Source organism: Pseudophryne corroboree, chromosome 6, assembly GCF_028390025.1.
Source record: "Pseudophryne corroboree isolate aPseCor3 chromosome 6, aPseCor3.hap2, whole genome shotgun sequence".
Lineage (NCBI taxonomy): Eukaryota > Metazoa > Chordata > Amphibia > Anura > Myobatrachidae > Pseudophryne > Pseudophryne corroboree.
This window is the reverse complement of record NC_086449.1, coordinates 520328572-520343944: the sequence shown is the minus strand read 5'-3', so window position 1 is coordinate 520343944 and position 15373 is coordinate 520328572. Positions and strand designations below refer to the sequence as shown.

Below are 15373 nucleotides of genomic sequence, written 5' to 3'. Positions count from 1 at the left end.
TAACCCACAGTTTTACCATAAACACCTTCTTGATGTCCCCTACACCTTTTAAAACCTGATATATCTTTTTCAGTGCGTACAACAAATGTAATATTTACTGACCCATGAGGACCTTGCACAAACCACTTTAAACTAACAGTACAACACCCACAACCATATGAGCTTTCAAAATCAATACATTCTTCAATTTCAGACATAAATTTACATTACTGTTCTGATACAAAAGAGGCAAGGCTTTTACTAGGAAGCGCTTGAGTTGAACAGAGAAAACTGGCACTTCTGACACAGACGTTAAAACACGTAAAGTAACAATTGGCGAAAATCGCAGTCAATTTGTTACTTACCGCGGTTTAAACGGTTCCAACGTCTAGAGTCAGGTGACTTGTTGCTCCTCTAATCAACTTCTTGGCTTCCCGGGTTTCGGCACCATGAAAATGTTGGAGGTAAACCTCCTTTAGCCTCAGCCTTCTCTGAGAGGACTCCAACAACAGCCTGTCTTTTGCATTCAGAACTACCTGTGAATAAAATATGTGCCGTGCAGCCAGCTGGAGAAATCAAATATTCACACACTCAGCCTGGTGTATTCAATCTGAGTTCTGTTTAATGTCCTTACATACAGATATATATACTTGAAAAAACCCTCAGATGAGTTTACAGATTAACCTCAGGGTTGTGTCCTCTTCCTGATAACGGTCTTGTTCTTGTTCTTTTCCTTATCTCTATCAGACATGGCTTACCCACAAGTTCCTATCTTTATCTCTATCAGATATGGCTTACCCACAAGCTCCTCTTTTTGCTAACTGAATATTTATCATTCTAGACATTTCTGTTTCCCCCCAACATATATGAGCATATCATATATTAATGCTAAAGTAAGCTTATAATGTATTGAATATAACAAAATGGAGTGACATTGGCTTTATTGCAGAATCATACTAATGCTTGCCCATCTACCTTCCTCAGTATCATGTAAGGTATGCATGAGTCATGTTATATAACAGTAATAGAGCTTATTTAACTCCTAAAAGATTCAGAATTTACCTATAAATATTACTTCTAAAGTGTTTAGATCGTCATCTGTCATAAAATTAAAGAGAATCAAACACATTAAATAGCACACAAAAATATACATATCTTCTCATTAATTTATTGATTGGAGTGATCCTACATTACAATTTTCGGAAACAGTAAGGACCTAAAAAAAAAATAAGCACATATATATATATATATATATATATAGAGAGAGAGAGAGAGAGAGAGAGAGAGAGAGAGAGAGAGAGTAGTATTGCAGGTGCGGCTCGCAATGCATAATTTCAATAAAAAGCATAGAGGCTAAGGGTTAACTTCACCATTTCCATAGCTGTGTAATGTCATCAGGATTTTAACAGTGTGTGTGTGTAATTTCAAGAGTCACTACATTTACAAAATTACAATACATCAGCAGTATCAAGTTTGCAATCTTTAACCCATTGAGACAAGTCTCTTCCTTTGCAGTTATTTCTCCATCCAACCCTGCAGAAGAAAAACAAGTATTTATTAGGACTCGTTTATTGTCTGTCATTGTATACAAGCACAACAAAATTTGCACAGAAATTACTGTAACCAATTAGAAATTAGCGTTACTCTAGTTAAAATTGGACAATCAAATATCTGGTTGCTAGGGTGTTGTGAACCTTTTGCATATGCAGTATTAACTAGTAATGTGCACCGGAAATTTTTCGGGTTTTGTGTTTTGGTTTTGGATTCGGTTTCGGGGCCGTGTTTTGGATTCGGACGCGTTTTGGCAAAACCTCCCTGAAATTTTTTTGTCGGATTCAGGTGTGTTTTGGATTCGGGTGTTTTTTTACAAAAAACCCTCAAAAACAGCTTAAATCATAGAATTTGGGGGTCATTTTGATCCCATAGTATTATTAACCCCAATAACCATAATTTCCACTCATTTCCAGTCTTTTCTGAATACCTCACACCTCACAATATTATTTTTAGTCCTAAAATTTGCACCGAGGTCGTTGGATGGCTAAGCTAAGCGACCCAAGTGGCCGACACAAACACCTGGCCCATCTAGGAGTGGCACTGCAGTGTCAGACAGGATGGCACTTCAAAAAAAAAGTCCCCAAACAGCACATAATGCAAAGAAAAAAAGAGGTGCACCAAGGTCGCTGGATGGCTAAGCTAAGCGAACCAAGTGGCCGACACAAACACCTGGCCCATCTAGGAGTGGCCCTGCAGTGTCAGACAGGATGGCACTTAAAAAAATAGTCCCCAAACAGCACATGATGCAAAGAAAAAAAGAGATGCACCAAGGTCGCTGGATGGCTAAGCTAAGCGACCCAAGTGGCCGACACAAACACCTGGCCCATCTAGGAGTGGCAGTGCAGTGTCAGACAGGATGGCACTTAAAAAAATAGTCCCCATACAGCACATGATGCAAAGAAAAAAAGAGGTGCACCAAGGTTGCTGGATGGCTAAGCTAAGCGACCCAAGTGACCGACACAAACACCTGGCCCATCTAGGAGTGGCACTGCAGTGTCAGACAGAATGGCACTTAAAAAATAGTCCCCAAACTGCACATGATGCAGAGATAAATATATATATATATATATATATATATATATATACACTAGTGGTCAGCAAAATTCTGCACTGTCCTCCTACTATAATACTGCGCACAACTACAATGCAGCACAGATATGGATAGTATACTTGACGACACAGAGGTAGAGCAATGGACTACTGTACCGTACTGCTATATATATACTGGTGGTCAGCAAAATTCTGCACTGTCCTCCTACTATAATACTGCGCACAACTACAATGCAGCACAGATATGGATAGTATACTTGACGACACAGAGGTAGAGCAATGGACTACTGTACCGTACTGCTATATATATACTGGTGGTCAGCAAAATTCTGCACTGTCCTCCTACTATAATACTGCGCACAACTACAATGCAGCACAGATAAGGATAGTATACTTGATGACACAGGGGTAGAGCAATGGACTACTGTACCGTACTGCTATATATATACTGGTGGTCAGCAAAATTCTGCACTGTCCTCCTACTATATACTGCGCACAACTAAAATGCAGCACAGGTATGGATGGATAGTATACTTGACGACACAGAGGTAGAGCAATGGACTACTGTACCGTACTGCTATATATATATATATACTGGTGGTCAGCAAAATTCTGCACTGTCCTCCTACTATATACTACAATGCAGCACAGATATGGAGCATTTTTCAGGCAGAGAACGTAGATATTTGCAGCACACTGAGCACAGATATTTGCAACACACTGAGCACAGATATTTGCAGCACACTGAACACAGAAAATGAGAGAACGCTGCCACGTCCTCTCGCTATCATCTCCAATGCATGAGTGAAAATGGCAGCGCCGCGCGGCTCCTTATATAGAATATGAATCTTGTGAGAATCCGACAGCGGGATAATGACGTTCGTGCGCGCTCGGGTTAACCGAGCAAGGCGGGAAGATCCGAGGCTGCCTCGGAACCGTGTAAAATAGGTGAAGTTCGGGGGGGGGGGTTCGTATCTTGACGAACCGAACCCGCTCATCTCTAGTATTAACAAGCTTTTTTTCTTAATAATTACAAAACATAAGATGATTATATATGTACAGTATGTATGTATGTATGTATGTATGTATGTATGTATGTACAGTACGTATGTATGTAGAAACATATTTTTATACTTGCATATTTTTAATACCTTTTTATTATTATTTTTATCATAACATTTCATATACAATAAAGAAGATAACAAAAAAGAATGCACTCAATATTAAAATGTAATTTGAGTTGAGATACAATGAGACACAATAAGCTGCAATCTCCAATCCTCCCACTTGGTAGTTCCTATGATACTTGAAACAGTCTCCCTCTTAGGGAGGAAAAGAAAAGATTTCCTTCTTGGACCTTTAGAGGCATCACTATATTTCTGGAAAAGAAAAATGGTGCCAGGTAGACTGAGGAGGGATACTACGACTAAGGAGCCTGGTTGGGAGGGGGTGGTTTCATCGGGCCCAAAAGGTTGCGCAAAACAGCAGCCTAAACAAATGCCATATAAGAAATGTCACCACATTTCCACACCATATAAATCAAATAAAAAAACTGATTTGACACAGTGAAGGTGCTCACTTATAATGGTAACAAAGAAGATAAAAGTTACAGACAATAATGTCCTTCTTGGATTTGTCTTATGTTCTCATCCACATGTAGAGAGAAGAAACTGCCACAGTGTAGTATTTATGAAATCTGTAATGAGTAACCCCATGCAGACATGGCAGGAATCACAGTGGGTGGTCAAATGATATTATAATAATCCACCACCATCAAACTGCAAAGAATCTACCAAGAGGGGCACCCCTTATGTGGTTGCACACACACTTAAGAATTTGAAATACTTGAAGGTTTCTTTGAGCTTCAAGCGTTTTCTAATTCTATTCCTTCCAGGATGCATATACATAGAAGTAAAAAAAAAAATCAAATAGTGTAACACCATATTTATGAGCCCAAAAAACTGAACTGTAAGAATAATATAATGTAAGCACAAAATGGTACATAAAAAAAATGGTACATAAAAAAACAATTCAAACATATACAGAATCATTGGACTTGCACCAGAATAGGATGTTTTGACAAAGATTCCCTAGACAAAATAAAACACATTGACAAAGAGGCATGTGTGGTCATATCCACTGGTGGGACTTGTTGACTAGAGGAGTGAGAGTGTTCCTGGTGTGATGGAGACCTGGGCTTCCTTACCGGTCATCAGGTTATATGCCCTCTTTACATCCTATTCTGAGTCCAGTTACTCTGCATATGTTTCTAATAGTTTTTTATGTTCCATTTCATGCTTTCATTTTGATTATTGTGCATACTTGATGTAATCTAGAGAACAGTGAAATTTCACGCAAATTGAGAATTACAGCCTCACAAGTCAAATAATATAAAAAAAAATATGAATTAACCAAAGCTCCAAATCCAAAGTGAAATATCCCTTTGTTGAAAATCCCTTAGTATGTAAACTCATATTAGGGCACCTTTCCTCTTGGTCTTCCCTACCACATTCCATGTCACCGGTCCTCTGCTTCTTTGTCTCCTGCTCCCCTTCAGTGACTATTTGCCCACCCATACATTGGGTACGGGATCATTGATTACTTTGACATAACCACCACCTCGACTTACCACTGCATCTTCAATCTTCGGGAGTAGCCCTAATGGGCCCTACAGACATGCCGATCCGCCACCGAGGTGCCCGACGGCCGATACGACCGACCCGGCGGCGGGGGGGGCAGTGACGGGGGGAGTGAAGTTTCTTCACTCCCCCCGTCACACGGCTCCATTGAAGTGCAGGCAAATATGGACGAGATCGTCCATATTGGCCTGCATGCACAGCCGACGGGGGAACAGCGATGAACGAGCGCAGGGCCGCGCATCGTTCATCGCTGGAGCCTCCGCACTGAAAGATATGAACGAGTTCTCGTTCATTTATAAACGAGATCGTTCATATCTTTCAAACAAATCAGCCAGTGTGTAGGGCCTACAAGCTGCCCTTGTTTTTTGTCCTAACCAGTCTGCAGTCATAGTAGTGATTGGTACCTATGTTATGAATTTATGCTATATTAGCTGTTCTGTATTGTATTTATGCTCTGATACTATTGTTTTTTTTTATTTACCCTTTACAGCACTGCACACTTTCTTGTGCTTTAATTAAAATAATAATAATAATAATAATAATAATACTCCATAATAAAAACAACAGGGATATATAGGGCCATAACCCTTAGGCATACTTACCGATATTCTGGCTGCTCTCTGCGGGAGAGAGCAGTCAGGTCGGCTCAGCGGGCGGGCAGGGGAGGCTGTGCTGTAAAGGAGGGGGTGGCCAGAGGCAGGACAGGGGTGGAGCAAGGGTGGGACGGGGGCGGAGCAAGGGCGGGATCACAGTGACACCTCCTTTAAACCACGCCCCCGCTCTGTAATGCCGCGATCACCGGCATTACACTGCAGGGGGCGTGGCTATGATGACGCGATTCAGCAAGAATCGCGTCATCGACTGCCCGGACCGCCCACTTTACACACTAAGTGGGCGGACGGGCAGGGGGGACCCCGCAAATCGGGAGACTTGCCTGCTCTTCCGGGGGGCCGGGAGGGTCACCCGATTTTTGGAAGCCTCCCGGCCATTCCGGGAGAGTAGGCAAGTATGCCCTTAGGTAGTTGTAATTTTAGTGAGATTCACACGAGATGTGATTAGTTGTATTTTATAATATGATTTTGGGCTGATCTCTACTGTCTATTTGCTAAGTCTCTTCTGCTGAAGATAAAGCAAGAAAGAAAAAAATCTATTACTTACCATGCACCCATGCCATTTGGATCACTCACAACACGTTTTGCACATCTCACAGATTCAGTGATATCATTGGAAAGTAGTGCTGTTAATAAAAAGTACTGGTTATAAAACTATTATTTATTTTGGAAAAACAGTCATTCTTACACCCAGTAATGCTAGTCTGTCACTTGTCACTGTAGGTGTAGAAATCTACTGATAAAAATCCCAGTCTGTCCTCCTCTGTTCTCTTTAGCAAATAACTAGCATCATATGTATGCAAGGTGTTATAGGGTCAAGGAAAAAATTACTTAAATGGCCTAATTTATGTGTTCATTATTTAGTATGAATAGGTTATCCTATGTGCACTCTTCCAGTGGTTACTGTTTGTTTCTCATTTTCATATTTCAGCCACAGTCAGAATTTATTGAGAGTTATTTACTAACATTGCTCAATTGCAAAAATGTAAACCACAAAAACAACAGCAACCTATAATCTGTTAACTATAACCTGTCAAGTGCAAGAAAACAAAAACATGCATCTTATTGGTTACTATGGTTTTAGTGCATATTTACACATTTCAGCAATATTAATAAATAATTTTAATTAAACTCCTCCCAGAAAAGAGAAATCAAAATTAAGTTGTCAGGACTGTGTCAGTTTTGTATCTGCCTGCAGGACCTCTGTGCTACCAGAATAGGAGGAGCCCAGAGTCTGAGGGGGCCGCGGTATACCAGGAAATCTAATCAAGTACCATAGCGGTCTCTCCCAACAGTCTCATACCACTCTGTGTGTCTGAGGGAATCTCTAATCCTCCTTTAAAAATCTATTGGGAGGTTAGTCACATAGCTTTCCTGGGTATAAAGAAATTTTGAGGCCATTTTTCTTTTTCTAAAGGTGTCTCCAACCAATCCATCTGAAAGAGGTTGTGCATTTTTCCCTTGAAAAGAGGTAGAAATGGAGGATGAGGAAGGATCCATGTCTGTCAGATAGACTTGCGGGATGCTGCGCTAATGGCCAATGGCCTACAACCCTTGGCAACCCTCTGGCCTGCAGGGATAATCCCCCCAAAATTGCCCATTCTATGTTAAAAGGCAGATAGTTCACTAAATGTTCTGTAGCGTCGAACCTGCAACCAAAAGTAACGGAGCAATGGACATGTCCAGAAGCAGTGAAATAGATCTGCTTCTAGTGTACGACACCGAAAACACTCACCAGAAGCAGACATAGGGGGTCATTCCGACCAGATCGCTCGCTGCAGTTTCTCGCAGCGCAGCGATCGGGTCGGAACTGCGCATGTGCCGGCACATGCCAGCCGTCGTTGCCTAGCGATCGCCTCTGAGGCAGAGGCGGTCGCTGGGAAGGAGGGGGCGCGGTCCAGCCAACGCCGGCGTGGCCGGACCGCTGGGGGGTGGCCTGTGGCGGCTGCATGACGTCACACGCAGACACTGCGGGCAGGGGAGCAACGAGTAGCTCCTGGCCAGCACGCTAAAGCTGCGCTGGTCGGGAGCTACTCTTAAAGTGCAAAGGCATCGCCGCTGTGCGATGCCTTTGCACTTCTGCGGGGGAGGGGGCCGGCACTAACATGTGGGGCGGACTAGCCCTGTACTGGACGTCCCCCTGCATGTCAGTGTGAATGATCGTAGCTGTGCTAAATTTAGCACAGCTACGATCAACTTGGAATGACCCCCATACTGCTACATGTTGTCTGTGGGGAGAACAATACACTTTATTAAATATGTTCCAGTTATATATTTATTAACAGTTTCTTATATAGCGCAGCAAATTCCGTTGCGCTTTACAACTGGACACAATGATGAGACAAAACTGGGTAATAACAGTCATAGAGAAGGAAGGCCCTGCTCGCAAGCTTACAATCTATGGGGAAATAGGCATTGATACACAGGACAGGTGCTATCTATTGCATAGTTGTTCACCAGATTGCAAAGGTTCTTGGTGGGCTGCATGATATCACAACACAGCAGTGATGAACCAGGGTCAGGAGGAAGGGAAAGTGAAGAAAGAGAAAATATGTGGAAGATATGTGTGGACTGTACAGTGGTGATATTATTGGATAGGAAAGATTATGAAGGTAATTTGAGTGGTTCTGGATGGAATTTGATAAGCTTGTTTGAATAGGTGAGGAGTTTTCAGGGAACGCTTGAAGATTTGGAGACTAGCGAAGAAATGTCCACGATCATTTCTGGACACTGTGCAGAGGAAAGTAAGTGACATGACTTTATTAAATTCTTGAGTAAAAAATCTCACGTGAGTGATGGAAAAATCGGACAACCATTGCCTCATACTCAAATGGACAATGAAATGATCCATGGGCAACCATATCCATCCATAGTGCTTGTATAGATATTGCCTTGCCAGTGGCAGGCGGAGATCTCAACATACAATAAAGGTCGCTGGACCAACCTGCCTCTGAAAACACTGCATTCACCGAACCAGCATAATGTTGTATTTGAAAATATGGCAATGGGTAACACTGAAGTATGGGAAAATTTTGCTTGGCTTGTACAAATGATAATGTTTTCTTGGAAATTAGGTTAATGATATATTGTTTTAATATTTCTTATTCATTATATATTTGGATTGTATGAATATACTTAATGGGTTTTTTTGTCTATAGAATAGATTTTTGATCATCTAATAAACACACTTTTCAGGATTTTAATTATATTAGTTCTATCACTATATATCGTCATATCACTACAGATACGTTTATTGGCATAGTATCTACTTTTAAATAACATTGGGTACAATAATTATCCGAGTGAGCTCAAAGTAATTTGTTTAATTTATCTTACGGTTGTTTTCTATCTCTTCACATTCCCATTCTCATTTCATTTTTCTATTCTCCAAATTTTACTCTTGTATTCTTTTATTAACTAGTATATATTTTAAGTTGTCATGTAAATCATTACATTTTAGCACTATTTATTATATCCAATATCGTGTTTTTCCTTCTTAGTAAAAGTAAGCTAATTATTTAAGAAACACTTATTTCAAATATTCTCTTGAGGGAGAGGGGTGTGCCCTAGTTTTCATTCTTACATAGAAACAGAATTTTCTTCTTTTTTTGTAATATATTTAATGATTCATTTGGGAATTCAGTTCACTTGAACACAGGATAATATATGAAAAATAATGTGCATTAACCTACAACATCTGTAGTATAATTTACATAAACAAATAAAAGAATGAAAGTCAGACATTGCACTGTCAGTACCTAACCATTACAGTTGATATTGCAAGCATTGCGAGATCTGGGGGTCTTGTAATCATTGCACCACCAACGGCTATTTATTTGGAGAATGCCATAGTCAGTGCTGTTGTCACCCCTGTTGAAGTTTGTCCTGTCTGTGAAAAACGAGCTTTCGAAGAATGCAGTACACACCCCTGTAAAGATTATGGTTGGGTCTTTTTAGCATAAACAAAACATGTTGTCATGGTTGTATTAATTATACACAATTACTTCATGGAATTAGACTACTAGTACACAGTAATTCAAAGATTCCCTATAATCTGGAAACATAATTTCCTTAAGTGGTCACTCCCTCAAACCAGAGCTTTGTGCAACCAGGGAACATCTATTCCTACCACAGTTCCAGCCAAGAGATTGCAGCATGTGGTTGGTACTTCGGCACACACATCCCTCCTCTGCTAGCATTAAGGCACACATTTCACGAGTGATATTCTTGTTAACACTCATCATGAATGTTAAATCGTGATCCTGTCAGTTTTCAAACACATGACAGGAGCTGATTGGATTAGGAGTTATGGCACCCCTAGGCAAAACAGTAATGGCTGCCCCCCTCTGCCTAATTTTATTATTTTCATTGATAAGCCCTTGTTTGATGATTGGCAATTTAATATCATAATAAAAAAGGCACTGACTATGACATTACATGCATATTTGCTATCCAAGACAGCTACCAGTGACGTGCGGTGAGGGCAGTGACTGGCGAGGCACTGGCGCCACCTCTCCCCCCCCCCTCCCCAAAAAAACCCCCATAGGGTTCCCCTTCTTTTATAAAGACCAGCACTAGGCTGAACCAGCCAGGGGGAGTAATTCCATAGCAGGGGAGACACTCAGCATGGGGTCACCCTGCCATAGCATTAAAAAAAAAAAAAAACCAGTCAGCCCAGGGTTGGAATTCCTAGAGAAGTGGGGACCCCAAAAATTTAAATGGGGTCCCCCCTCCTGAGCAACAACCAGCACTGGGCTGAAAGCCCGTTGCTATGCGCCGCACCCCTGGTGGCGATGGGTGCGAGGTTCATGGCATACTAATATTGTTCTTTATAGTCAACCTACAGGTCCCAGCAAGCCTGCCCAAGCATGCCGGCACTTGGAGAACCACAAGTGCCAGCATGCCCGGACATTAAGGGCCCGCTGGCACACGTAGTCCGCCTGTAAAGAAAATATTAAAATAAAAACACAACACCTGATGTTTTAATATTTTATTGTGCAGGACCTTCACATGGGGGAGGCGGCCTTTAAGCTCTTTTGCATGGCTGCCCCCACTCCAGGACTTCCGGCATCTTCACTTGGGGGACGGCGGCCTTTATGCTCTTTTGCATGGCTGCCGCCTCCCCAGGGCTACCAGCATCTTCGGTCTTCGGGAGCTCTTGACTGCTCCCTCCCCGCCGCCGGACTGACCACCGCTACCTCACCGCTGGCTTATATAAGCCAGTTGAGGGGGCGGGGCAATGACGCAGCAAGCCATGATTGGCTCGCGGCGGCCATCTTGAATTTCAAAAATGCAGCTGAGGCGCCATTTTTTAAATTGGAAGCTGCTCTCCACTGCCAAACTCTCCAGAGTGGCTGGCAGGGGCTGGATCCTCTCGGAGGAATTAATTTCCTTTTTTAATTAATTAAAAATGAATTTCCTTTTTTGGTACTGAAGTGTTACAGGTGCAAGGGCAAAATGTAAGCAGTATTACAAAATAAGGTTTATTTTTTTTTATATATACATATATAAACCCCAATATAAATTAGTGAATCTGCTTGTAGTGCAAAATTTGACTGACATACCAGATTATAAGTGTTAAGAATTTAGGTGAGTTAATATACAATTGAAAGAAAGTGTAATACTGTTTCTTTTCTCTCCTTTTCCTCCATTCCGCACCAGCTCCAAACCGATTTTACCCTGATGAACTCCTTTTGAGGACGAAACGCATCGGTTTTAGAGTTTTTTTCCTTTTTAAAGGCAGTAACCCATAAAAATTAATTGCATTATATGGGGTTGACTGCATATTTATGTTATTATCATTTTGTACCATTTACAAGTGTACAATAATTTTTTATCTATATCTGTGTTTGGTAGCTGAATGTTATATCACCTTTTATATAATTTTTAATATAATTTCATATTGAATAGTGTATTGTGCGCCCTCAGAATTTGTTTGTAATATATATATATATATATATATATACAGTATACATACACACACACATATTTTTAAATAGATGCAATGTTAAATTTATGTTACAAATCCCATCAGTTTGTTTGTAGTGGAGAAAAGTAGCAAAATAATAGAAATCAAGACAAAAAAGGAGCAAGTTCATAACCTTCATTGAGCCTTTAAGATACAGTGTTTAAAGTAACAATCCAAAAGGTTTATATCCTGCTTAATTTATAAAACCTGTCCCCACCTCGTTTATTCACAGGTACATGTTCAAGTGAGACCAATGAATCTTAAAGTTGTAGAATCGCATGCATGGCACTGTTTAAAGAGCCGGGGGACACTATGATTTCCCTAATTGTTTTTTTATAATTTCTTATATGTATCTTCTTCCAAAGCAGGAAGTAAAGTCTGAGCTAAATAAGATTTCAAGGTCTTTGCTCTTTTGAATACCATACAGTATATCAGGTCTCCTAGAAACATGTTCAGAAAGGACAGGATACTTTTATATATGCCAGTATCTAGATAAGCTTTTTTGGATTACACTATTAAAAGGAGTTATATTGTGTTACAAAGGGACAAAACATCATATCCTCCCTATTTTTTTCTGGGTATTTTTTTCAAAAGAGCAAAGACCTTGAAATTTATTTAGCACCAAGTTTAGTTCCTGCTTTGAAGAAGACACAAAAGCTAGTATGCTTTTAAGAAAACTAGAAGGGTTTTATACTTGCGGTACATGCCAAGTGTGCCCACATGGGATAAAAGGAACAAAAGTATTTATTAACAATGATAGCCTGGCACCGCGGGATGCCGGGGTCCGGAATGCCGGCAGCAAGGAGAGCACAAAAGAGCCCCTTGCAGGCTCTCTATTTATTCTCCCTCCAGGGGTGTCGTGGACACCCCAAGTGAGAGAATAGGTGTCAGTGTTCGGTATACTGAGCGCCGCGATCCCGACAGCCGGGATATTGAATGCATCCCCTTAATACATCTGCCCCAATATGTATTAAGCCTTGAAAAGTGCTCCTAACAGCTATGTTACAGGCTGTGTTTAAAAAATGACAGTTTGGATCTGACTGGTTGGTACTTTATCTCTATCCACTTTATCTCTCTCCAAGGCTTAGCACATAGACCCCCAAATGTTCTAAAAACACAGAAGTGTGTTTATTAGGTTTAAAGCGTATTAGCCAAACAAAGCAGCAACATTTTGAGCAGTAGTATGCCCGAAACATTGCTATTTGTTTGACTAACATGCTTTAAGTCTAATAAACACTTTGGTGTTTCTAGAACATTTGGAGTGTTGTGCATCTTCATTATATATAGATAGATATCTCTATTCGGGGGATCAGTACGAGATCCCAGCGGCCAGGATCCTGGCGGTCAGGAGACCAACGCCGGGAGCCCGACAACCGGGATCCCGTGGCGAGCGCAGTGTGTCCCCTTGCGGGCTCACTGCACTCGCCACGCTTCAGGCCCGGTGGTCGCGACAGGTTTCTATTGCCGTCCGGGTGGTGGCATGGACCACCACCCAAGAGGGGTAACCAGCCGGTGGTCAGGACTCCGACTGACGGTATTTCAGCTGGTGTCAGTGTTTTGGCATCGGTATCCTGACCGCCGGGATCCCGACAGGCGGTCAATTGACTGCCTCCCCTATTCGGCACTCCAAATGAAGGTTTAGAACCCTTGTGTCATCAAAAATTTGATACAAAAAAATGCAGTCCTTCCCAACAAAATAAGAAAGAACATAGGAGATGCTCTTGGAATTTTACAACGCTTCAAATACTGTATTAACACATTCACCATTTACATTACCTCAGTGTGTTTATGTGAAAGGTTATATGTTTGTCTGTTTGTTACAAGCACACTGAAGAAGGGGCTCAGAGTATTTTTTTTATTAACAGTTGCTTATATAGTGCAGCAAATTTTGTTGCACTTTACAATTGGAAACAATGATAAACAAAACTGGGTAATAACAAACTCATGGAGGTTGGAAGAACTGCTCGCAAATTTACAATCTATAGAGTAGCCCTTAAATGTTGGTGAAAGTGTTAATACAGTCTTTGAAGTTTTCTAAAATTCCAAGGGGTAAATTTACTAAAGCTTCTAAAAGTGTAAAGAGGTGATGTTGCCCATAGCAACCAATCAGATTATCTCTATCTATTGCATCCTAGGACATTATAGAGAGAATCTGATTGGTTGCTGTGGGCAACATCACCTCTTTTCACTATTAGAAGTTTTAGTAAATTTACCCCCAAGAGTGCTGTCTACACTTACCATATAATGGGAAAACTTAAAACTGTAATCTATATAGAATCACAGAATGTTAGTTCCAAATATTGCAATATATGTTACACATATATTGACCAACTGCAGCAAAGACTTACTCCCATCTGGTCACTCCTACTCTACTAGACAAATTCATTTAGCTGTGTGTTTACCAAGTTCATACTTGCCTACTCTCCTGGAAGCCGGGAGGCTCCCAAAAATCGGGTGGCACTCCCGGCCCCCCGGGGAAGTGTGCAAGACTCCCGGAATGCCGCTCACCCCCCCCCCCCCCCCCCCGCTCACCTCATCCCCTGGCTTCCCTCGGCTACGCAGCAACCTGTCAGATAGAAGGGGGTGGGGTGATGATGCGATTCATGCTAAATCGCGTCATTGTAGCCCCGCCCTCTGATTTACAATGCTGGTAATGTAGGCATTGTAAAGCGGGGGTGGGGCTACACTGACGCGTTTGCATCACCACGCCCTCGTTCCACCTCCTCCACGCCACCTGCTTTGTGACCTGGTATCATAGAAACTTAAATTCTGTACTGACACAAAGTACTTACAGTTTGGCAGTGAGTACCCTCTGAATCCATCAAGTCCCTTTATTTTCATAGCCCTTGCAAGTTCACATCTTTCATATTTCTTGGAGTTTGCAAATGCAAGTATGAGGAGAAGCGCTCCAAGGATTTGCATTGCAGAGTTGTTCATTTTGAGTTACAAGACACAGGTTTGAGATATAGTGACTCCAAATCTCAAACTCTGAAACAACTTCCTTTAACTGTACACAGTGGTCTGCTTAAATTGAAAGGAGTATGACCACATATGCTTCCTTATTCTTCAAATGTGAGTGGAAGTAACCTGATATCTATAACATAATTTCGGAAAGTACAGAATGCAGGCGTTTTTACAATGATTTTTTTTTTCTTTAACGGAAAATATCTGGTCATATTTTTTTAATCCACTTTTCAAATAATTTGAATTTATCTTTTGTAGACATTATTTAGATTTTTTTCAATATATAACACAAAACTTTTGATTAAAGTATAAGAAAATGAATCACTATGTATGGGAAGAGACTGCCATCAATAGAGTTCCTTGGATGTTTGTTAAAGTGCATATTAGTATGGCTGCAAATGTTAGCCTGGGGGCCATGCACAAAGCACTGGCCCATAAGTAGCAGCACATCCTTAAAGTAGCCCATTTGAAAGTACCTAATTTTCAACCATGAAGGTGGTACGTCCTATTCTGGTACCACCAGCCCCATATATGTTACCAGAACAGATTTTTTTTTTTTTTTTTAATGCTTAATTCTTGGAATAAAGCATTTGTTTAATGCAGCACCA

General features: G+C 41.1%; 1 protein-coding gene across 1 annotated transcript; it reads right to left on the bottom strand.

Moving 5' to 3' along the window:
- Positions 1-1140: 1140 nt before the first annotated feature.
- Positions 1141-14851, bottom strand: LYZ (lysozyme). Its single transcript, XM_063930488.1, has 4 exons — positions 14594-14851; positions 9597-9761; positions 6381-6459; positions 1141-1512 (listed from the first exon to the last, which is right to left on the bottom strand). The coding sequence occupies exons 1-4, from the start codon at positions 14736-14738 to the stop codon at positions 1428-1430; spliced, it is 474 nt and encodes a 157-aa protein (XP_063786558.1). The 5' UTR covers positions 14739-14851; the 3' UTR covers positions 1141-1427.
- Between the last annotated feature and the right edge of the window lie 522 nt (positions 14852-15373).

Coding starts and splice junctions, on each gene's coding strand:
- LYZ (XM_063930488.1), bottom strand. CDS start 14,738: ATGAACAACTCTGCAATGCAAATCCTTGGAGCGCTTCTCCTCATACTT. Junction 6,460..9,596: donor TTGCAATATCAACTGTAATG/GTTAGGTACTGA, acceptor TTTTATTAACAG/CACTACTTTCCAATGATATC. Junction 1,513..6,380: donor CCAAATGGCATGGGTGCATG/GTAAGTAATAGA, acceptor TTTCTTCTGCAG/GGTTGGATGGAGAAATAACT.